At 41.1% G+C, this 25,514-nt stretch overlaps 1 protein-coding gene across 1 annotated transcript in view; it reads left to right on the top strand.

Moving 5' to 3' along the window:
* LOC148538365 (solute carrier family 23 member 2-like) overlaps positions 1-25,306 on the top strand; it is a 240,093-nt gene extending 214,787 nt beyond the window's left edge. Inside the window, exon 12 of the mRNA XM_088455399.1 lies at positions 24,885-25,306. Coding sequence (XP_088311525.1) covers positions 24,885-25,060 — 176 coding nt within the window. The 3' untranslated portion in view covers positions 25,061-25,306. The remainder of the gene's footprint in view (positions 1-24,884) is intronic.
* Positions 25,307-25,514: the final 208 nt, after the last annotated feature.

The following is a 25,514-nucleotide window of genomic DNA, read 5'->3' as shown; positions in this document are numbered from 1 at the left end:
TGGAGATGCTCTCTATAAGGCTGGAATAAGTACTTGGTTTTCCTATAAAGCTGTGAAATTGAAGAATTATTCTAATATGTTTGCTGCTACAGTATCTGAATACTGGTCTTCTTTTGGCTGCTTTTCATTTGGAAGTTGTTGTTTATGCATTTGCTTTATGAGATTACAGCACCTATGACAGGTATATATAAATAATTTAGGCCCCCATTTGCAAACGAGTTTTATCACCAAAACAAGTGATAAATGTCACTGTGTATGATAAATGGTGCTCCAGCCAACCAGCTCCCAACTGTCATTTTTCTAATAGTTGACAGTTGGGAGCTGATTGGCTGGAGCACCATTTATCATACACAGTGAAATTTATCACTCGTTTTGGAGAGAAAACTTGTTTTTAAATGGGGGCCTTAGTGTTCTGTTCTTTTTAGGAAAAAAAGATAATAAGATAATATTGTGGTAATGTTTAGAGCTTATTTATTTAATTTTTTGTCTCTGTTCACAAAATGATATACGCATATAACCCTTATTAGAAATTGACCTTTAAATAGGGATCATTAATTTTTACCATGACATCAGTTGACATGCATGGTCTACCCTGATATACAGTATGTCAAGATAACATTTGTTATTTACTAAAGTGCGCAATATGCAGCCTTGCAAAGCTTTACTGTTTCCCCAAAAGTATGTGTTATTTGTCATGCTAGTGCATTATAGGTGCATCTGTACCTACTTTTGCAGGATTTCAAGTCCAATTAGAATAATACTGTATCATTTCTAAATCCATCATGCTACCACATGAGAACCACCTCCTATAAACCATTAAAAAAATTTATTTTTTCTTTAAAATACAGTACATCTTGGTTTAGCCTTATTTATATCTTACATTAATCATAAAAGTGAGGTGACACTTGGCCTGTTTCCCTGTTTCATGTGGGTCAGTTTTAAGTGTTTGAATGTTTAAATTATGTTGGGTAACATGTACCTAGAAGTGCACTTAATTGTATAAACTTTTCCTGGAAAGTTAAAAATCTGTAGTAAATATGACAAAGGATGATCACTAAGCAGAAGGTATCTAGCTTGCCTCTCTCATAGACTATGCTATCTTATCCAATGGCTCTACAGGCTACCAAGCAAAGGTTGCTGCATTTATTAAATACATTATCGGTGCAAACAGCATAGGTGTTACTTTTCAATGCAAATAACAGCACTTACTGTATGCCGTGATATGGACGCTTTTTGTAGAAGTGTTGTAAATAACTGTCGATATGCATTATGTACCAGTGTGATGATGACTAAATGACAGCTGCAATTATGTCCATCTTTAACCAAATTATCAAATAAAGGAAACCATATATTTCCAATATAACCTTTACAGTGCATTGTAATTGAAATTACAAATAGTACCTTACCATTGTCATAAGCACTTTTTTTCTTTATGAACTCAGTATTTCAGAAAAGACCCCATGACCAGGTTTTCCATTTATGGCCCGTATTCAATTTGATTAGCACACGCAATACTTTTTCGACTGGCGGACTTTTCACCTATATCGCGTGTTTTGGGTGCGAAAACTTTTAGCTCACGTCCCCATGATTCCATGTATTCAATTTGAAAGTACGCGAAAACGGCACCTGGCGAAACTCGAACAGGCGGAAAGTCCTCTCCAAAATTGGGTAATCCGCCTGACAACTCCCAAAAGATGCACTGACATGGGGGATCACTATGGATACCTCCGAATTGGACTGCTGAAGGTATTTGGGGTATTTAAATGGTCTCAATAGGTGCTGTTTTGCGTATTTTCATAAGGGATGAAGAATAGCATTTAGAAGTTTTTTTGGGTGAAAATAACTAGTCCCTGCAAATTTGGAGTACATGAAAATAGGGGGGTAGCATATTTAAAAGTTGATAAGTAAAGTTTAAAAAATCGTGAAAAATCCATCTTCCGCAAGCACCTGCAAACTTAAAAACACCTGGGGCGTACTTGGGGACCCCCCTGGAGTCTATTTTCCTAGTTTTTAAGTGTGTCCCCCAACTTTGGTCTTTTTTCACCCCAAAATGAAAGTACTTTTTTCGGGTGTTCTGAAGTATTTTTTTAAACTTTTTTTACACAGTTTATCTTTGGGAGGCTGTCCCAAGGGTGTTGGGTGGTTTTCCGATGTTTGCACCCCAAAACCCCAATTCTGCACTTTTCTCTGCCTGCTATTCATAGGCAAAACTTTTTCGCCGGATCCATTGCATTGACTTTCCACATCGGCGAAAAAGTACTTGGAATTTAATACGGGGATAAGTTTCAGCCTGGCAAAATGCCGTCATCGGCGATACTTTTTTGCGGATACGGACTTCAAATTGAATACGGGCCTGTTGGTAAAATTTTATTTGATGGTCTAAGTTAGTTTAATTTTAATAAATGATAAGATCAGTGCTTTTTTTCATAGAAAAAAGGTACTGTTACTATGAAAAAAAGATATTGGTAATCACCTAAACTTCTGAAGGTCATGTGCCCAGGTTAGTGTTTTGCAGGCCAATAAAATAGTTGGAATGAACTAGTCTGGGAATGCTAGTTCCAGACAGGACTGTTAAAATACAGTATACCAGCAATTGCACTGGAAGAACTGCAGTTGAGAACCATTAGAAATAAAAACACTGAATAAGATCATATCTATAATTACAGTCTCAGTTAATTTGAGCGCAATCAGTTGATTCTGACCTCACATTTTTTCCTTTTAATAAAAAAAACTTTATTGAATGCATCAGATGCAAAACAGGTGATACATAAAAACTGCAAACATATCACAACAACAAAATAATACAAAGAGAACTGAATGTCGAAATACACAAGTCAAATAACTAATTTCTCACTCATGTATATTAAGAAAGGAAAGAGAGGGTAATAGAAGTAAACGCAGGTAGTAATGTCACTTTTTAGTTATCTAACATTGTGGGGGTAGGAAAGGGCAGGATTGTATGGAAGGGGAGGAGGGATGAAAGGGAAGTGAAGGGAAATGTAAAGTAGGTTCACTAGAATGAAGTCTAAAAAACACATTTCAATGTGAAAATAGCTAATATGAGAGAAAGCATAAGATCACAGGTTGAATGAGGGTTGATTTTAAAAAGAGACCCAGGGAGTCAAGACTTTATAAAAGAAGACAGAGGAGTTCCTCAAAATACTGGTCATGTGATCTACAGTATTTGGTACATTTGCCAGAGATAATTCATAACCATTGTTAAAAATGTAGGACATCATTTTTTCCAATGAACTGGCATGTGGTAGAACAAAGACTATTCAGATCTGAAGGGACATCTGGAATTGGCAAGGTAAGAAAGTTTAGATTTGCAGGACTTTGAGACTGGTGATAGATGCTTTAAGTAATACTATAGCAGGTTGAGTGTGAAGGCAAATAATTATATTACATTAATATAACTTCATCAATGTAGGAAGAATTAATGTATGGCTATGTCCAGATTACTATATTATGGGTGATGACGTTTTGAAACAAAACATAAAAAACAATGACAGTACCAGTAGAATATAATACAATGTAACATGCTGGTAAGAACATTATTTCTCGCTGGCACCCTTATAATTGGGAATAGTGACCTTTGACTGCAGGTTTAGATGAAGAGGTGGAACTTCCGAAATGCTCCAAAGAGTTTATAAGAAAGAATAGAATAACAGATGCTAGTGGAACACATTATTGATAACTCACTGTTTAAGTGAGTAAGTAAAATATAGGTAATTGGAAGACTCTTACTGGAGCTTCTTTCAGTTAAATAAGTAGCCTGAATAAGACCAGGTTTTATCCAAGAATCAAAATGAGACAAATAAAATAATAATTAATGGCGATACTCTAATGGTACTATGGGCCTCATTCAGAGGCGGTCGGAGGACGCAAGCGGTTGCTCAGAAACAGGGCGGCCGCTTGCATCCTGACCACCCGCCTCTGTTGCGGTCGTTAGGCTGTGGGTTAACACCCACAGCTCTAACGACCGCTCCGGTGATGGTCACGATGGTCAGAGACCATCGCGACCATCGGGGCTTACGACGAGACCCTAGGGTAGGGTCTCACTTGTCGTAAGCCCCGGAGAGCTTCTGGCTCTGTCAGAGCCGGAAGCTCTCCACTGACATCACTAGTGATGTCAGTGGGGCCTTCCCCAAATGGCAGGTGTTCCCATGGGAACGCCTCCGTTTGGGCTGCCACCCCCCCGGGCCACCTTCCAAACGGGGCGAACTGTCAATCAAAATTGACAGCTCACGGCCTTTGGAAAGAGACCTGCTACGACCAGCACTGTCGGTCGTAGCGGGTCTCACGCATGCGCACGAAGGAGCCGGCTCCCTCATGCACATGCGCACTTGACAAACATCGAGGCGGCCATGCGGTTGTAGACCGTACGGCCGCCTCTGAATACAGCCCTATAACCTTTAAATAATAGATTACATCAATGTTAAATAGTTTAACAAATATAATGCAATTTGCAATATAAAATGGTTACAATTATATAGAAATTATAAAAGCAGTAATGGAAGGACTCTTCCATTATAACTTTTTTATGTATTTTAATGGTTGGTCAATGAAGATCATCAATACATGAAATACTGTATAAAGATACAATGATAGTATGATAATGTCACAAAAAATTAGAAACTCCTACAAAATAAATGGAGGATAAAATATCTTTGCTTTTTACAATATATATGGATTATCTTAGGACCCTAACCCATTAGGTGATATCATTACTTTTTAATAAGATTTAAGCCGGACATGAACTGGGCAATATGCACAGCGCAACGCGACGGGGGATCTAACTTCTGACAAATCGGGCGGTCCCGACACATGGAGGGATCGTGTGGCTAACTGCCCGATATGCCGGCTCCACCCTCCCCCACCCACATAGCGCTGCATTGAATCACACATCGCATCCCCAGATTGACTGAACCTGCAATAAGATCTGGGGGTGCGATGTACGACCTCACGGGTGTGCGCACTGGCCGATATCATGCCCATACACGGTACGATATAGCAGCCAAATCGTACCAATCCATAGGATCGGCTGCTTTATCGCACCATGTATGGGCACCTTGAGATGCTCAGTAAGAAATAGCAGTGTGTTGAATTCTGGTCAAACTTTGTCCATACGTAATCATACTCCGAATATCATAAAATAAAGTAAAAGTACATAACAGAGTTTCAAGTAAGCGTTGGTAAGATTTAAAGTTGGGAAGCTCTGGATCCTCATTCCTTTGTTCCAGAAAGTGCTGTTATGTCGGTAGGGAATTCTCCTGATGTAAGTCCATGGATAAAGTAGTCCAGTACACCAAAATGTTTCAAGTTAAAACAGTGTTTGGACTTGAAACATGTCGGCAATTGGTACAACGCTGACATACCAGTAAGAGGTTTCCTTTGAAAGCCATAATTGGTTAGAGCTTTCATGTAATTCATCCTCTGCGGATAAATACATTTAGGCATCTATGACAAAGAACAGAGATAGATTCTTACATTCACTAATATAGTAGAAAAGATTATTAATTATTATTTTGCTTTCCGTAGCCGAATAGAAGGATAAAACTAACCTATTTGATGTGGATAAGAGAAGAAAGTATGTTAAGTTTAGTTGCTAACATCTTTGCAAAACTCTTAAGATTGACATTTAATAAGCTGATTGGCTGATAATGCCTACAAAAGGCACAATTTGCCTTGCATCATGATAATAGTAATTTTTGGCATGTGCAGTAGAAGAGTCAAAGGAGACTCTCTCAAAAATCTTATTGAACAATAATGTTGATTTAGGAATGTCCATAATGTTTGTAAAATAAAAAAGGGAATGACAGACCTTCTGAGCCCAGACCGGAGGCTACTTTCAAAGAACATAGCATAGCAATTATATCTTCTGATATATTGGAATTTAAAGTGTATGTAATCTACATGGCAGGCTTGAGGATTAATCATCATTATATTTATGTGAGTGCAATATTTCTCATTAAATGTTAATTCATGTTGTCTGCAGCTATTATGCAAGATTTCTTTCCTATTTTCCTTAAGATAATGTATGACCTACTACCTTTGGGAGTGTCAATCTTTTGGATCAGAAATATAATCAACATTATATGATAGGTCTTCATGTATTCTAAAGCTAGTAAGAGTATATAAACATAACTATTTTGGGTTGTGTATTTTCTTTTCCTCTAGAAAGTCTTATGATGCCCACTTTTTCTTCTTTCAACAAGTAAGAGTAATAACACACTGGATATCCTATCTAGAATCTTCCCTGTTTTTCACTGGGACAACTGAAGAATCTAGAATATCCCCTTTTCATGTATAATTCACATTGGGTGGACTTAGATTGTTTTAAACTGACTACATCGTATTATTGTATGTCTTTATTTTTTTATATATGGAAGATATTTCTGTGATCAGGGAGTAAGAAAACACTGAAACTCAGAGTAAGAAAGTAGTATACTTTTTTGTTCTTGGTCCTCGGTGGGTGTTTTAAAATGACACTTCACATTCATTTTTGGTTGCAGAGTGAGGAGCGCTGTGTGTTGAATCTATCACTTTGTTAAATAATAACAGCACCAATATTATCTTTTGAAACCAGAATCTAATACAAAATCTTTAAATCTAAATATGATAATAGTACTCCAAAAACCATGCAAATAAAAATGACTTGGTTAAAAACAAAGTTTATTTATTAAAAAAAGTATGAGGTTTAAAATTGTGTTTTTTTAATGCGAGTGTTGCTTTAATTAGACCCTCATATTTTACATATAGTTGTTCTAAAGTTTGATTCAACTCAGTTTGTTCATGTCATGATTCTCAAGGGTTTCCTGTGTGCGTGTGCATGAAGTACTTGAAATAAGGTTGACACTACTGCCAGATGTAATGAAATAAGATTTATTTAGCATACAATGGTAAACTCAGGAATCAGGAAAAGGTCAGGTTAGAACAGAGCATTACATAAATAAAGCTTGAATATGCAAATGCTAGGAATCTACAGATAGACAGTCACTGGAAATGGAAAGAGTTCTGTTTGTTGATCCAGATAAACAGTCACTGGGAATAATCAGAATTTGAATGTGGATAATAACAGGCAGTTCCTGTACACTGTAAGAAGGTATACTGGCTGGAATGGATGGAACCAGACTGGATACAAATAGCAGTAATAAATGCAAATGTCCAAGGTAACAATGCACCGCATAAATAGGTACAGAATTATGTAGTCCTGGAAAGCTGGTGAAATGCAAATAATACTGACAATGTTAATAATGTCCATGATAACTTCTACTGGGAAGCACAAGGGTTGCAGGAAGCTAGGATCCAAAAGCAGCGGCAAACAGATGGACAATATCTGGGAAACTGGTAACCTGGAGCACAGTCAAAGTGGTTGACCTGATGATCTGGCACTAATTACAGAACTGAGCAGAAATAAATAGCCAGTTCCCCAGGTGCAGCTACAACTGCCTGATTAAGTAATCAGTCTGCAAGATCACAGATTAGCCAGGGTAAATGTGCTAGACAGACCTCAGGCAGAGAGCGACACCACAGGCAAGGAAGAGGAACTGCACACAGTGTGACAGCTGACCGTCTGGTAGTTCTTCTCTTATCTGCTGAGCTTTCTATTAAGCAGCTAATTTTAACTATGTGTATAAATATTGTACATATGGAGCTAAATGTAATAGACCTTGAGTTTCCGATGCTGCAGGGATTTATGCTAGTCTCCCCGTTTTTTTTAATGTAGCAATCATTATAAAGGCTAAGCCAGCTTGGATTAGCCTTTATAATGATTGCTACTTGAAAAGAAATGGGAGACTCGCATAAATCCCTGCAGCGTCGGAAACTTGGAGGCTATTACAGTTAGCCCATGGTGCTTTTTCCTTTATGTGCAGCTTACTGCTATGGTTAGTGGGATTATATAGCCTATCTAAACCAGTGGTTTCCAAAGTTTTGTGAATCACATCACCCTAGAATAGGTGCATTATTTTCACTGGACCCCTAAGACAAAAGTTTCTTATTAAGAAATGCAGCAAAAAATATTCATTCAGGTAAATTGTGCTTACTCGTCAACTTTAGGTTCAGTTATGTGAGATGGATAGGGTTGTGCTTCTGTTTGTCCACATATTTTATGATTGACAGCCACAAGCACTGATTTTGCCTATCACATTGATAATAAATATATTGATTTGGCATTCCTGCAATTGCCCAGTGGCATTCCTGTTACAAGTCGCGGTCACGACTTGACACTTTCTGACAGTATGCCCAGACAGGACGAGGTTACTCCAGTCCTGTTGCTAGGAGATCGGCACACCTCAGGAAGTGATGTGTATTCCACAAGTGCAAACCTGATTGGGAATTCAGCCTATTTATACTAGGGGTGAGCGGGTTTGGATTTCTGAAATCCGAACCCCCCCGAGCCTCCCGATCCGAGGCCGATCCGAGTCAGGCTCGACTTTTCCCACCTGACTCGGATCTGAAATCGAGGCAAAACATCATCCCGCCTTACGGGTCTCACGGGTTTTGGATTCTATTTAAGGTACCCGAGTCGGCACCATTTTTTCACTCGGCTGTGGACAGTGAAGAGGGAGGGTGGGAGTTAGGGCTGGCTGGGCTGTGTAGTGTAGTGTAGTGTAGTGCAGTGTAGTGTTCTGCTGTGCTGCGCTGTGCTGCTGTTGTCCATAGGGGCTGTGTCCACTCCTCCAAAGTCCATAGGGGCTGGCTGTGTTATGCTCTGCTGCTGCTGTCCATAGGGGCTGTCCACTCCTCCAAAGTCCATAGGGGCTGGCAGGGCTGTGTTGTGCAGTCAGTTGTCCATAGGGGATGTGTCCACTCCAAAGTCATGTGAAGTGTCCCAGTCCTAAAGGGGTGCTGTAGTGTTGTCCAGGGGGTGCTCTGTCCATCAGGGGTGCTCCCTCCAAGTGCAAAAAAATATTTTTTTTCTGTGTTTGTGAAATCCGAACCCCCCCGAGCCCCCCCGAGCCCCCCCGATCCGAGGCCGATCCGAGTCAGGCTCGATTTTTCCCACCTGACTCGGATCTGAAATCGAGGCAAAACGTCATCATCCCGCCTTACGGGTCTCGCAGGTTTTGGATTCTATATAAGGTACCCACGTCTGCGCCATTTTTTCACTCGGCTGTGGACAGTGAAGAGGGAGGGTGGGAGTTAGGGCTGGCTGGGCTGTGTAGTGTAATGTAGTGTAGTGCAGTGTAGTGTTCTGCTGTGCTGCGCTGTGCTGCTGTTGTCCATAGGGGCTGTGTCCACTCCTCCAAAGTCCATAGGGGCTGGTTGGGCTGTGTTGTGCAGTCAGTTGTCCATAGGGGTTGAGTCCACTCCAAAGTCCTGTGCAGTGTCCCAGTCCAAAAGGGGTGCTGTAGTGTTGTCCAGGGGGTGCTCTGTCCATCAAGGGTGCTCCCCCAAAATTTCTGTGTTTGTGAATTGTGGGCCTGATTCAGAGCCGGACGAAATTAGCACTCGCTCATCCAGAAAATAGGGGTGGCTATTCAAATGAACCGTTCGCTCTTTGCGGTCTGTTCATGCCTCTAGGTCTGAACGAGCGAACAAAACTTGTGGTCATTTTTTGGAAACTACGCCCCCTGGCCGCTCGCATCCTACGTCATGTCCACTATTTATTAGATTAATCGAGTACATCGACCAGCGTATGAACTGCTCGCTATTCTTGGGGTTGGATTTTCCTACCACAATCTTGCGAGCAGTTCCGGCTCTAAAATAACCCAGTGACGTGGTCAATGACGCTGCTGTATTAATTATGCACACCCATAAAACGCCCGTTTTGACCTTTAAGCACGCCTGCGTTCTGATCTCCACTCCCCGTTTTCAAGCACCTTCCCCTGTTACCACCCACAAACGCCTCTTTCTGTTAATCAAATTATCAGGTATTCGCTATTTTGCGAGCACATGAATGTCGACCGCACTGACTGGTTCGCGCATGCGTATAACGATCCATACGCATGCGCAGTTGGGCGGCTCTGAATCAGGCCCTGTGTGCGCAGTAGCCGCACGTGCATCAACAAAGTAGCGCCAAGCGTGCGCCTGTGTCATAAGTAATGGGACGGCTGGCTCATCCGTTAAAGGGTGCTGTAACTCCCAGAGTGCACTCCAAATAATATTTTTTTTTTCTGTGTTTGTGAATTGTGTGCGCAGTAGCCGCACGTGAATCAACAAAGTAGCGCCAAGCGCGTGCCTATGTCATAAGTAAAGGGCCATCTGGCTCATCTGTTAAAGGGTGGTGTAACCCCCAAAGTGCACTCCAAACAAAATAAAAAAATATTTTCTGTGTTTGTGAATTGTGTGCACTGTGGCTGCACGTGCATCAACAAAGGAGCAGGGCCAAGCGTGTGCCTGTGTCCCATAAGTAAAGGGCCAGCTGGCCTGTCCATTAAAGGGTGCTGTAATCCCAAAAGTGCACTCCAAAAAAAAAAAAATATATATTTTTTTGTGTTTGTGACTTGTGTGCGCAGAAGCAGCACGTGCACCAACAAAGTAGCACCAAGCATGCGCCTGTGTCATAAGTGAAGAGCCGGCTGGCTTGACCGTTAAAGGGTGCTGTAACCCACAAAGTGCACTCCAAACAAAATAAAAAAATATTTTTGTGTTTGTGAATTGTGTGCACTGTGGCTGCACGTGCATCAACAAAGGAGCAGGGCCAAGCGTGCGCCTGTGTCCCATAAGTAAAGGGCCAGCTGGCCTGTCCGTTAAAGGGTGCTGTAATCCCAAAAGTGCACTCCAAAAAAAATATATATATATATTTTTTTGTGTTTGTGACTTGTGTGCGCAGTAGCCACACGTGCACCAACAAAGTAGCGCCAAGCATGCGCCTGTGTCTTAAGTGAAGAGCCGGCTGGCTTGACCGTTAAAGGGTGCTGTAACCCCCAAAGTGCACTCCAAACAAAATAAAAAAATATTTTTGTGTTTATGAATTGTGTGCGCAGTAGCCGCACGTGCATCAACAAAGTAGCACCAAGCGTGCGTCTGTCTGTCATAAGTAAAGGGCCAGCTGGCTTGTCTGTTAAAGGGTGGTGTAACCACCAAAGTGCACTCCAAACAAAATGAAAAATATTTTCTGGGTTTGTGAATTGTGTGCACTGTTGCTGCACGTGCATCAACAAAGGAGAAGCGCCAAGTGTGCGTCTGTGTCCCATAAGAAAAGGCCGGCTGGCTTGTCCATTAAAGGGTGCTGTAACCCCCAAAGTGCACTCCAAAAAAAATAAAAAAATATTTTCTGTGTTTGTGAATTGTGTGCACTGTGGCTGCACATGCATCAACAAAGGAGCAGCGCCAAGCCGTGCACCTGTGTCCCATAAGTCTGTTAAAGGGAGGTGTAACCCCCAAAGTGCACTCCACAAAAAATAAACAATTCTTTTTTTTCTGTGTTTGTGTGCAAATTGTATGCGCAGTAGCTGTGTGCATCAACACAGCAGCAGCGCCAAGCGTGCGCCTGTGTCATAAGTCAAGGGCTGGTTTGGACATCTGGTCCGGACTGAAGGATGTGCCAACAATTTCTGACATGTCTACTGTCACTGCATATGATACTGTCACCACTGACAGAATGGTGGAGGATTTATTTTCTGTGTTTGTGAATTGTGTGCACTGTGGCTGCACTTGCTTCAACAAAGGAGCAGTGCCAAGCATGCACCTGTGTCATAAGTAAAGGGCCAGCTGGCTTGTCCATTAAAGGGTGCTTTAACCTCCAAAGTGCACTCCAAAAAAAATTAAAAATTCTTCTTTTTATTTCTGTCTTTGTGAATTGTGTGGGCTGCAGCCGCACCTGCATCCTCAAAGCAGCAGTGACAAGCGTGCGTCTGTCTGTTAAAGGGTGGTGTAACCCTCAAAGTGCGCTCCACAAAAAATAATAAATTCTTCTTTTTTTTCTGTCTTTGTGAATTGTGTGGGCTGTAGCCGCACCTGCATCCTCAAAGCAGCTGCGACAAGCGTGCGTCTGTCTGATAAAGGGTGGTGTAACCCACAAAGTGCGCTCCAACCAAAATAAAATAATCTTCTTTTTTTCTGTGTTTGTGTGTGAAATGTATGTGCAGTAGCCGCACCTGCATCCTCAAAGCAGCAGCGACAAGCGTGCGTCTGTCTGTTAAAGGGTGATGTAACCCTCAAAGTGCGCTCCAACCAAAATAAAATAATCTTCTTTGTTTCTGTGTGAAATGTATGTGCAGTAGCCGCACCTGCATCCTCAAAGCAGCAGCGACAAGCGTGCGTCTATGTGTTAAAGGGAGGTGTAACCCTCAAAGTGCACTCCACAAAAAATAAAAAATTCTTCTTTTTTTTCTGTCTTTGTGAATTGTGTGGGCTGTAGCCGCACCTGCATCCTCAAAGCAGCAGCGACAAGCTTGCGTCTGTCTGTTAAAGGGTGGTGTAACCCTCAAAGTGCGCTCCACAAAAAATAAAAATGTCTTCTTTTTTTTCTGTCTTTGTGAATTGTGTGGGCTGTAGCCGCACCTGCATCCTCGAGGCAGCAGTGACAAGCATGCATCTGTCTGTTAAAAGGTGGTGTAACCCCCAAAGTGCGCTCCAACCAAAATAAAATAATCTTTTTTTCTGTGTTTGTGTGTGAAATGTATGCGCAGTAGCCGCACCTGCATCCTCAAAGCAGCAGTGACAAGCGTGCGTCTGTCTTGTTAAAGGGTGGTGTAACCCTCAAAGTACGCTCCACAAAAAATAAAAAATTCTTCTTTTTTTTCTGTCTTTGTGAATTGTGTTGGCTGTAGCCGCACCTGCATCCTCATAGCAGCAGCGACAAGCATGCATCTGTCTGTTAAAGGGTGGTGTAACCCCCAAAGTGCGCTCCAACCAAAATAAAATAATCTTCTTTTTTTCTGTGTTTGTGTGTGAATTCGGTGGGCTGTAGCCGCACCTGCATCCTCAAAGCAGCAGCAACAAGCGTGCGTCTGTCTGTTAAAGGGTTACATCGGTGACAGCATCCAAGTAGGCATTTCTGACAGTCCGTACCTGTGCTGGCAGGAAAAAGAGGCAATTTGGAGGCCCCTGTACAAACTGGCTCTATTTTACCTGAGTTGCCCCCCTCCAGTGTGTACTCCGAAAGAGTGTTTAGTGCAGCCGGGAACCTTGTCAGCGCAAGGCATAGGAGGTTGCTTCCCCAAAATGTGGAGAAGATGATGTTCATAAAAATTAACTATCAACTCTTCCAGGGAGACCAGCCTCCAGAACGTACAGAGGGACCTGTGGTGGTGGATTCCAGCGGGGACGAATTAATACTCTGTGAGGATGAGGATGTACACAACACTGAAGAGGGTGAGGAAATGGTGAATGAGGAGGATGAGGATGACATCTTGCCTCCGTAGAGCCAGTTTGTGCAGGGACAGATTAATTGCCAGCTTGCTTTGTGGGGGTCCAAACGAACCAATCATTTCAGCCACAGTCGTGTGGCAGACCCTGGCGCTGAAATGATTGGTTTGTTAAAGTGTGCATGTCCTGTTTATACAAAATAAGGGTGGGTGGGAGGGCCCAAGGACAATTCCATCTTGCACCTCTTTTTTTTCTTTGCATTATGTACTATTTGGGGCCTAGTTTTTCAAACTGCCATCCTCTCTACCACTGCAGTGTCACTCCTAGATGGGCCACGTGTTTGTGCCGCCCACTCGAGTCGCTTAGCATAGTCATCCAGCTACCTCGGTGCAACCTTTTGGACATAAAAACACTATTGTGAGGTGTGAGGTGTTCAGAATAGACTGGAAATGAGTGGAAATTAAGGTTATTGAGGTTAATAATAGCATAGGAGCAGAAAAACCCACAAATTCTGTGAATTTAGCTGTTTTTATGCTTTTTTAAAAAAAAATACAGATCCAAAACACAAAACCCAGAACCCAAAACACGGAAGGGTGGTTTTGGCAAAACCAATCCAGATCCAAAACACGAAGAAAGATCCAGATCCAGAACACAAAACACAAAAAGTGGCCGGTGCACACCCCTACTTTATACTCACTGATCTGTTGCACCTGTGCCGACTATAGAGTGTCTGTGAGTTCCCTCGGCCTGGCTGCAGAGTCAGGTTGTTCCTGTTCTCCTGTTCACTGATCTCCAACACAGCTTCCTAATGCATCCAGCAGCCCCAGAGCCGGCCCTAGCCAATTTGGTGCCCTAGGCAAAATTTTGATTGGTGCCCAGTACACACTAGAAGATGACTAGTGTGTACCGACCTTGTTAGCGATGGGACCCGGTGGGGTGCCGACATCGGCAAGAGCATACGCACTTGCCTATGCTGGCAGCAACAAAGTGATGGCGGCATAGCACACGCTTACGATGTTGCCCGTCACACCTGCATGTTGGTACGAGGAGCGATGTTGCTGACAACGAGCGGGGTATTGAGTATATTGCATTATCAATATTCGCAGAAGTGGGGTGCACAGCTGCTAGAACACACACATACATATCTATAAAAATATACACATATATGTCCTAAGTCTGGTATTTTATGCGTCTTTTATGTTCATACATCTCCTCTGTCCTGATGACGGGGCCCTGCATGGCCCGGAAACATTGACGCAGTTTTGCGAGGATTATGATGTATAATTACTTATAAAGCAACACTTGTTATCTTACAAAGTCCTGTAGTGCCGTGCTTCTTGCTGGACGCGAGTTACAGTGGGCAGTGGGACATTGGTGTGTATGTATATATATATATATATATACAAAATAATTGTGTAAGGCTATCATGTCTCCTCCGTGTGCGACCCCCAATGCTTCCAACTGTGAGAGAGTCAGGACAGCCTTTGGAGAGAAAGACTGGCCACCTGGGTACGTATAGGAGTGGTGGGGTGAAAGGGGGTGTTGAGATGGAGCCGTGATGGGGTGGGGGTCAGGACGTGGCTGCGATGGTGGTGGGACGGAGGAGGTGGTCAGCAGTGAGGGTTTGGGATCAGCCAGAGAAAAGGTAGAGGAGAGCGGGAAAGGGGGGTGGTTAGAGACTGAGGTGACACAGTTAAACTATATACAGTATATATATATATATATATATATATATATATAGTGTGTGTGTGTATATACATATACATACATACATATATATAACTACATATATATATATATATACATATATATATAGTGTGTGTGTATATACAGTACATATATATATATATATATATATTTACACACACACATATATATATATATATATATATATTACGCCCAGACACACTTCAAATATATTTGTGTGAGGGACTGCATACCTTACAGATCAGTAGCAGCAGCCAGCAGGAGGCGACACCACGATCAGCAGCATTGTAGGAACACTCAGGAATCAGGATCAGTCACCTGGGCAGCCCTCACGGAGTTGAGGCTAAACTTCTTGGCTGCAGTGCTCAATGATGCACTTGTGGGATCGTCACTTAGGTGACATCACAAGGAGGCGCGGAGCAGCCTTCCACTGCACTGCACTGCTATGTGCGGTTGGGTGAGAGGGGGGCACTGCCGGGGGTTTTAGTGGGCGGGGACTTGGACACCCACCGGTGGAGGCATTGGAATCATGCTGTGTAGCAGGGAACAAAATAATCCCAACTACAGCAGCACAGGCAGCTTCACGGAGGGTGGGAGGGACAGAGCCCTGGAATGCCTCTAGGCATTCCAGTCACCCCTAGGCATTTGCTTAGGATGCCCATGCCTAGGGCCAGCTCTGAGCAGCCCCCATGCTGCCATCTGCTCAGCTATCTTCTAACAACTTCCTAGCCGCTCCAAGTAGCTTCTGTGCTACCACCAATCTCCAAACGGCTTCTTAGCCACATCCAGCAGCCTCCGTGCTGCCAACATTCACCAAACGGCTTCCTAGCCAATCCAAGTAGCTTCCGTGCTACCACCAATCTCCAAATGGCTTCTTAGATGCATCCAGCAGCCTCTGTGCTGCCAACGTTCACCATATGGCTTCCTAGCCACTCCTAGTAGCTCCTGTGCTACCATCATTTCTCATTTGGCTTCTTAGCTGCTCCAAGCAGTTCCATCGCTACAACATCGGCACACTTGCCACACCATCGGCTCCCAAATCCATTATCAAACCATAGACTGTTTATCTATGGCAATTGCCCCAACATCAGCACCATCGCTGCAACATCAGCACAGTTGCCGCACCATCAGCTCTCAGAGCCATTTGCTAACCCTAGACTGTTTATCTACAGCTATTGCCGCACCATCGGCACCATTGCCACACCACCGGCACCATTGCCGCACCATCGGCATAATTGCCGCACCATTGGCATCATTGCCACACCTTCAGCACCATTGCCGCACCTTTGGCATAGCTGCCACACCATCGGCTCCCAAGCTATTGTCCAAAAAAACAAACTGTACTCTCACAACATCCGTACCATCATATCCTTGTCATCATCAACTGTGTTCATTCTAACTGTACATTCTTTACCTATTGAATTCCCCTTTATCTCCATGTGAGCCACTACTACCTCGAGCATAAGTCCAGGCCTAAGTACCGGTGAACATATCCTAGTTCTAAGGGAACAATGGGCGGTTGTTATTGGCGGAAGATCTTGCTAGCTGGTTTCTTGTGGTGTCACATGGAGTAGGCATCGGAATTCGTAACAATTCCAGAGTGCCACAGCACCCACTTTGGAAACCACTGGTTTATACTATATCCCTTTTGGAACATTATATTATGTATACCTTGCTACATATCATGTGTGTTTTAACATACATTAATATTTTTCTATCATTATTGTCAGTCACTACATGTGTGTCAATTGGTTAAGATAGATTCATATATTAAATTTTTTTTTTCTGGGTTGCCGTGCTCATTTTATTATTAAAAAAATTATAATTTATTTGGTTATTCATTGATATTAATTTATTTTATTGACTACTACTGGTTAAGTTTATTTTGTGAGTGGTTTGCTGATATTATATGGAGACTAATAAGGGTATTCAATATGGGTGCGATAACATCGTTTTTTGTGTTAATATCGCACTTTTTAACGTTTTTGCGTTAATATCACTGGTTTTAGTTTTATACCGTATTCAATTTCAAAGACTTATTGCAGTTTTGAAAAGTCTTTGATAAAAAACGGTGATAACTTTTCACCATTGAATAGGTGTCGAAAAAAAAGTGCAGAATTGGAGTTTAGGGGTGCAGGCTTAAAAAAAATAGCCTGCACCCCTGAGATTGACATTTAAAAAAAAAATTAGGGACACCCCAAAAAATTAATTTAAAAATTGGGGTGCAAAAAAAAATAGGGAAATAGGTTCAGGGCTATTCTGCATGTATGCGGCAGATGTTTTCTAGAATAGAATTATAGCGGCAGGTGCACAAATGCAGAATTTTTAAAAGATTACTTTAGGGACACCAAAATATGCTAGTACCCATTTTCATGTACCCCAAATTTGATGGGACCACTTAAAAAAACGAAAAAAATAACCTAAGTGCTCTTCTGCATCACTTCTTCAATGTCTGGAAAAAAGCACCTGCTGCGGCTATTTAAATCCCCGACTTTCAATTAAAGGCTAAAACGGTGGTACCCATAGTGATCCCCCATGTTTTTACAACTTTAGGGGGGTCTTACAATTATTTTAAGGAAAAATTCGTAACTTTACGCAAATCCAACTTCGGAGTTTCCCGTTTTCGTTAATTTGATATTGAATACGGGGATAAGCGGGAGCGCGCACCATACCTTTACGCAGAAAAAAACTCCGATATGAAACGTTAACTTCGCCAGGGAAGTTAACCTTTCATATTGAATACCCCTCTTTACCTGATTGTTGCATAGAGATTAAAACGGATTGTGTACGGGATGCCGGTGTTCGGGATCCCGGTGGTCAGAATACTGATGCCGGCATCCCGACATGGTTAGGATACCAACACTTGTTGGTCAGTATCCTAGCCCTCCCTCACTCCCTACCCTAACCCTCCCCCGTGCCATATCCTAACCTCCCCCCCTAGTGCCTAAACCTAACCACCCCCTCCTTGCACCCTAACCCTAACCCACCCCCTTAGTGCCTAACCCTAACCCTAGTGCCTAACCCTAACCTTCCCCCTAACCACAACACTTACTGTCGGGATGTCAGTGCCGGGATTGTGAGAGGTGTCTGGATTTCGGCACCGGCATTCCAAGCGCCGGCATGTTGACTGTCAGGATATTGACCGGATCCCATTTAAATACCCTGTTGTAGCAGCTTTACACTGTTTCTCTGATCAAACTACACTCACCTTGTGGAGAAAAGCATCAGATCTTTTTATTGTTCAACTGTGATGTTCTTTGAAGCAGTTTGACATATTTTCCCTTTCTGGTAAACTGCCTGATATATACTTTGATAAAGATTCCTATTGATTTTTGTTTCCTACAAATTTTTGTTTCCTACAAATTGTTTCAATAGACTTGTGCATTCAATGTTGAAGAGTGTATGCTACTGAGTTTTCTAAATGAATAGTTTCACCTCTCCTAAAAGAAAGTGATACAAGTGTTCCTGATGTCTCAGTGGGATTTAATACATTATTAATGCTATGAAATGCATTAGAAAAGCAATCTGTTATATGACATCAGTATTATCCAGTCCATTTTGTGTTATCAAAGATTTTGCTTTATTCACAGCTATACAATTATAATAAAACATTTTTGCATATATTCTATGTATTGTTTTATAAAAAATCCACTTTCTTTTAATTTAACCAAGCATTTTCTATATAAATGCATGTTAATTGGAGTTACAGTAGAGTATATGGCTCTGATTATCTTTTTTTTAGTACTTTCTTTAATTTGTTTTTTTAATACCTTATAAGAGTTAACACTGTTTACTTTATACTACATTTGACACTTTTTCAATAAGTATTTTTATTTCTATTTGAGTTTTATTTAGCAAGTAGTTTGCAATATTTTCTTTCTTTAGTAATTGAGGAATACTGGCATAACCACATTCCCCAAAACAGGCAACAAAGGTGCGAGACTGAGGGCACAACCATTTTGGGGGAGCTAGTAGAAAGGAGTACAAAGAGTGTAAGTCTTTAGAGCCTTAAAAAACATGAAAAACTAGGAAGAATAAGCAAAAAGCTCACTGGATATAGCCACAGCCACCCTAATTTTTAAACACATCAAATAGAGCTAGATAAAAATCTATGTTATAAGCAGCCTAATGTCAATCTAGCAGATGCACACTAGCAGAGGAGAGACCTTGCTCCTCCCAGAGCTCTTAGTGGCTGCAAGACTGACCAAGGGATTGATGCCATATGGTGGCATGGACACATCCTTTTTCCAGGGGCTCTCACTGCAGGTTCCAGTGACTGAGAGGCAATAACCTTCCCATCCTAGGCTCTCAGCATTACACATTCTGCCAGGGAAGCAAACAAAATTGCAGGAGCCAGTTACATGCACTGACAAGGGGACAGTGAATGCATGATGAGTCATTGATGACACACATACACAGAGAGGGAGAATGTGGTGGAGAGGATGTGGACAGAGGTAAAGAAGGATTGTAGAGGCATTGTGGAGGGGGGTGGTATAGAGAGTGGGAGAGAAAATCAGGTGAGAAAAAGACAGGGAGGGAGAGATAAAGTTTGGGAGGGTAGGGGATGGATGGAAGGAAAGAGACAGAGATGGGAGAGGTAAAGAGATGAGGTAGGGGTAAAAAGTGACACAGAGAAAAAGATATGTGGAGGTATAGAAAAAAACATATGGAAAAAAGGGAAAGACAGGGAAGGGAGATGGGAAGTGGGTAAGAAAGGAAGAAGAAAAACCTGCAGCGCCAGATTCAATAGTTAGTGACCTGGAAATAACGGGTTCAAAATTAGTAAGTGCATTATGAGAGTAGAGATGTGCACAGACCTCCGTGTTTGGTTTTGGTTTTGCCAAAACCACCCTCAAAGGTTTCAGTTTTAGATCTTGATTTCTTTAAAAATTGATAAAACTGCTAAAATAATGTAAATTGAGCTTGTTTTTTTCCCCTACATCGTTATTACCCTCAATTTCCAGTAAATTTGACCACCTCAGTGCTCCAAGTATATTTTTCAGTTTTCAGCCATACTGGCCAATGGCTGTAGGGAGCTGACTTGCTAAACTGAGAGACAGTGCAACAGTACAAACACATGGCAAGATTATAGCACATCTAGGAAGTGTTACTGCAGTGGCAGACAGGATGGCAGTTTAATAAAAACTATACGATGCTACAGTATAGAATGTTTTCATTAATCAAGAACTAGATCAGAGGCCAGAGACCTGCACAAGTAAATGATGATGGAGTACTATTTAGTGGAAGCCAGGTAAAGCATTGATTGATTATTGATTAGTGTTAATAATTTAACTATAAAAAAGTATATCAGAAAAATTAAAAACAATGATACAAAACAAGCATCCAAAATCCAAATGAGGTTGATTTATTAATTGATCTATTGATTTATTACAGAATATAACTATAAATTAAAAATAATTTGAATGGAACAAATCATTAAAGAACAAGAATTCAATTGATTGATTAATCGATTGGTTACAGAATAAAACTATAAATACAAAAAATTATAAATTGAACAAACCATTAAAAAATAAGAATCCAAATGAAATGTATTGATTGATTTATTGATCAGTGTTAACAATGTAACTATAAAAAAATGAAAATCAGAGAAAAGGAACAGAAAACACTACCAAAACACAAGCATCCAAAATCCCAATGAGGTTAATAGATTGATTAATTGATTGATTATTTGTTTTATTGATTGATTAGTTTATTGACTACAGAATATAAATATAAATAAAAAATTGAATAAATTAAACAAACCATTAAGAAATAAGAATTGCCAAGATGCCACCGGGGCCAAACTCCAAAAAGCTTACCATTTCGAAGTATGGTAAAAAGGGTCAGACCGTAGTTCATAATAATGGGGACTGCTGTCTGCAGTGCAAATTGGCACTCTCCTGGAGATTTCTGTGAAATCTCCTGCATTAAGCTATTAGTACATATCAACAATTCACTAAATTATGCAGAAACTGCTATTTTTACATAATTTTATAAAAAATATGTTAGACAATGTACATAGGCCCCCAAATCTGAATCAAAACCTTTAGAGCTGACACTCAGGAATACAAGTTAAAACACAAGAATATTGATTTAACTGCCATCCTCAGGTTTCTCTGTGTCGATTGTGATTGGCTGCCAGCAGGACCCAATTGCCTTCAGCAGAAGTGGTAAAGAGGGCAGAACTTGAAGAAGAAAATGCACTAATGGCTTTGTTTTTTAGACACAGACAACACTGGCAATTGTTATCACACTCTTGAAATAACAGGTCTTTGTGAGAATTGTATTGGGGTACACATTAAGACTGGGACACCACCACACACACTGTGGTTTACACTTAAAGGATTACACACTATGCAGTTTTTTTTGCATTGATGGCTTTGATTTTAAGACACAAACAACAGTGCCAATTGTTTGCATGTACTTGGAGGAACAGGTCTCTCTGAGAATTGTTTTAAGGTGCAAATTAAGGTTGGGCAACCACTGCGTGCACCGTCACTTATACGGGATGGATAACAATATGACCAACGTCTATAAAATGTAAAGATAAGCAAAGAAAAAACACACACATTCAAAGATAACACATTCACAGGTGCTAATCGCCACCAGGATAGTGTCCAACATGTCCTGGTGGCGAACATCAAAACATGTATGTGTAGTAAACTTTTATGAGCTCCAATATTGGTTAGGCTTTTTCCTTATGAAAAGTAGGATGAGGTGTGGCCGGAGGGGGATTTTGCAGGCAAAGCTTCACCAGAATATCTACATACTACTCAAGGCTCTTTGCAAATACTGGTCTCACCTCAGTAAATACCTGAAACATAAATTGGAAGCAACTTTATACAATTGCTATTGAATCTCATAGATATGGTGACCTCGCAGCTAGCTCTTCTTCCCTAGGGTGTGATAGGGTGATCATTAAAAATATGTCCTTCTATTTGGGAGTAAATAAATAATAGCTTGAATAATTTATATTTTATGTTGTAAAAGCACATATGAAGGATGATGTCCTGGTGTCCTGGAGAGTTTTACCACAAACTGCTCCAGGTTAATGCACTCTATGAGCTCTATCAGTCAATAAATTGGTGTTTGCAGCTTCAGGCTAAATTGATTTGAAGAGGCCAGTGGAGAATTCCACAATACCATGAGTGTCAGCAGCTCCTGGCACATTTTTTGGGTAGATGTTGATACACCTACAAAAGTGATCACACACACCTATCCTCAAATAGTGGCCAAAGAGCCCTGTTTAGTGCACCAAAGACTATGCTACAGTACTTAGCCACTTCAAACACTAATCCTAAGCTCAGTACCTCTACGTAGTATACTCTAAGTGCACTAAGATGTAAACTTGTGGAAAGTATGCAGCACAGGAATCACTCCAGGCATTTAGTACTATATGGAGTAAAAGGGATAGCTGTATGAGGACACAACTTTAGCTCTATTTTCAATGCCTCGTATTTCTTTGTAATGTCACTACCTTGTACAGCACAAATATTTCTTTACTAGCTGCTGCCAGAGAGCAACACATTTAATCAGTTTTATTTTATAAAGCATCTGTATTGGTAAGGTCTTTTTGTCACAATTCACTCTAAAAAGTAAATTTAATATCCTATAAGAGAGGAAGGGCAAAATTTACTAAGCGGGTCTTGACGGCGGGTTCTATTCTACTCTAAAACCCGGCGGTTTGGTGGCGAGGTCTATTCTGTTCTAAACCCCGGGGATTTGGTGGCGGTTTTGCAGCAGTTTCTAAATGACAGCCCTGTTCTATTCTATTCTAAAATGTGTTTTGACTGTGGTTTGGCGGCGGTTTTGCTATCTGCAGATTCACTAAGGCCAAAACTGCTTCAAAACCGCCACCAAACCGCTGGGGTTTAGAATAGAAATGAACCCGCCGTCAAAACGCCGCTTAGTAAATTTTTTCCGATCTATTAGGCATTACTAGGGTAAACATTCTCCTCCAACTTAAGCTTTGGATAGGAGAGCATCTGACATTTTGCAAAGCCATCTAGGCAGCTTGAGAAGGTATTAGGGTCTGTGTGAGCTGACCTTTCCTCCCTGTGGGTTATTTTATTAGGGAGATAATACTGATACAGGGAAATATTAGATATAAAACATAGGAAGTTAAAGATATAAGGCATAGCCACTTATTATAAAATCAAGGAAATCCATGATGGATGCATCAATTTTTTTAGCCCATTAATTTGTATTTAGTATGGTTAAACCTTCATATTGTATATTGCTAAGAAGGTACAAAACACTATAGATTATGTTAGCATTTATATATTTTTCATCACCATTTAATTTGATAGTTTACAATCATAATGGATAAGCAGCAAAATAATTAGCATATATGCCAATGCACAGTACACAGAGTTTGGACTGAAAATGGGAGGGGGCAGGACAACCAGCTAATCAATTTTAAGCTGTTTTTCAGTATTGGTGCAATTTATAAGCGTTACTTGGATATTTATATGTCTTTTGCTGCTACTTTTAATATGTGTGATACATTTGTTAATAAATTGTCTTTTTAAAAGCCTAGACATTTTTTAGTCTGTGTGAATGCAGCCAACTCTCTGTTTCAAGCAAAATACATGTTTGCAGATTCTGAAACTTCAGGCACAGTGCAAATTTAGAAGTGCCAGTATGTCATACCAGCACACTTCCAGCACTGCCACCAAATTTCCACTTTGACCACTGATGTAAATAACACATTATTAATGATACACCATACTTACCTACTTTATCTCTACTCCGGGAAAATAATAATATCACATGGAAAAAAAGCAGCGCTAGAATGATATATAATAAGATGCACAACAATGTATCTCACAAATATATTAATATTTGATACATGAAAATGAATGGGTTAAAATCAATTAATACATCAACTTTGTGATACAAGAACCAATGCAGGTAGAAACACTTGTTCCTATTCAAGTTTCTGGACTCTGTTATGGCTAATCAATGAGGATATAAAAACATGTATGCATATAGGGGCATAGTTCTTGTAATGGGTATCCCAAAACACACCGCTGGAGGAACAGTCCCGTAGTCAATAGTGGTTTTAATCCCAATAGGAAAAGGGGATTGTAGATTCCTCACCAATATGTGATGTCTTGTTAGTGGGACACTTTCGAAATGAGCAATGTAATACAGTATGCTGAAAGGGGTTGTAGTGAATTGGCCGGCGCACAGGATGCCGGCTGTCGAAATCCCGGTGAAAGAAACATGACATCAGTTGAGATACCGACACTGGAACTCTGTCAGCCGGCATCCCGAACGTAAGTATAGCGGGTTGGGTTAGCTTTCAGCGATGGGGAGGGGGTTAAGTTTAGGCTGTCGGGGATGGAGGTTAGTGTTGGGCTGCGTACATGGAGGATTAAGGTTAGGCACCACCAGGGGAGCACTAGGGTTAGGCACTAAGGGGGGAGGGTTAGGGTTAGGCACTAATGGGGAGGGTTAGTGTGCAGTGAGGGGAGGGTTAGGGTTAGGATGCAGGAACGGAGGGTTAGCATACTTACGAAGCCTCTGTCGGGATTCTGTGCATCGGGATGCCGCTGTCTGTGTTTTGACGGCCGGCATCCCGACTGCCAATTTCCCATACCTAACCCGCTGAAAGGGACTGTTTGTACAGTTGGTTAAGAACAGTCACAGACAAAATGGGTAAGTGAAATAAGTGTTTATTGAATTTTGGAAACACTGCTAAAACAACGGACAACTTCAGGATTGTTATTCAGTGAATCAATGCAGAGTGACCTGAACTACTGTACATTTAAGATGAAATCTCTGTGCTTAAGCATCTGATCTCAGGTTGTTGCTCTCCAACGTTCTTGCTTGTTTTGGCTAGCAACCAGCATAGTGCAATAAATCATTTGTTCAGCCAGAAATGATGATCTTGTTTTCTTATTTCCGCTTAGGTTCAGATGAAGAAAGGGGAACTTCGGCTTGGCATAAACAAATGCAGGCAGAGAAAACTAATAGCAGTGAAGGACAATCTTGTTATGATCTGCCTTTTGTCACAAAATACCTAAGAAGGCTTTCGTGGAGTCGATACATTCCATTCTTGCCAACATTTCAGATGGATAGGAATTAACTCCCCTCCTCCAACACAATGTGCTTCATAAACTGCTTCCACAGACCTCACACTCAAGATTTCCCTTTTACCAGAAGCAAAGAATCGTCACAAGTATTACTTCCAAACTGAATGACACCCTTGTTCTGTTACTCTACAACAGGTTTACAGCCTGCATTATCAGCAAGGGAATATTTTCAGCTGTGTAAATCCTTTGCATGCAGTGATTAGCATGAATTGCATCATATTAAAATAATCTGAGTTATGCACCCCCTAATTATAACAGTGGTATATGATTATTTTATAGAACTAAAATAAATATAATAACATGTCCACATTTGTACACCATTTGTTAGGTTTGATTATATATTGAAGCTATGTAACCATATTGCTTGATTGACATAAACGCTTTGGCATTGATGCAGATTTGAATACAAGTTGGCCATATTTTCTCTCATGTTGCGCGCACTGCACC

Source organism: Taudactylus pleione, unplaced genomic scaffold (assembly GCF_031769625.1).
Source record: "Taudactylus pleione unplaced genomic scaffold, aTauple2 ptg000040l, whole genome shotgun sequence".
Lineage (NCBI taxonomy): Eukaryota > Metazoa > Chordata > Amphibia > Anura > Myobatrachidae > Taudactylus > Taudactylus pleione.
This window is presented reverse-complemented; position numbering and strand designations above follow the sequence as displayed.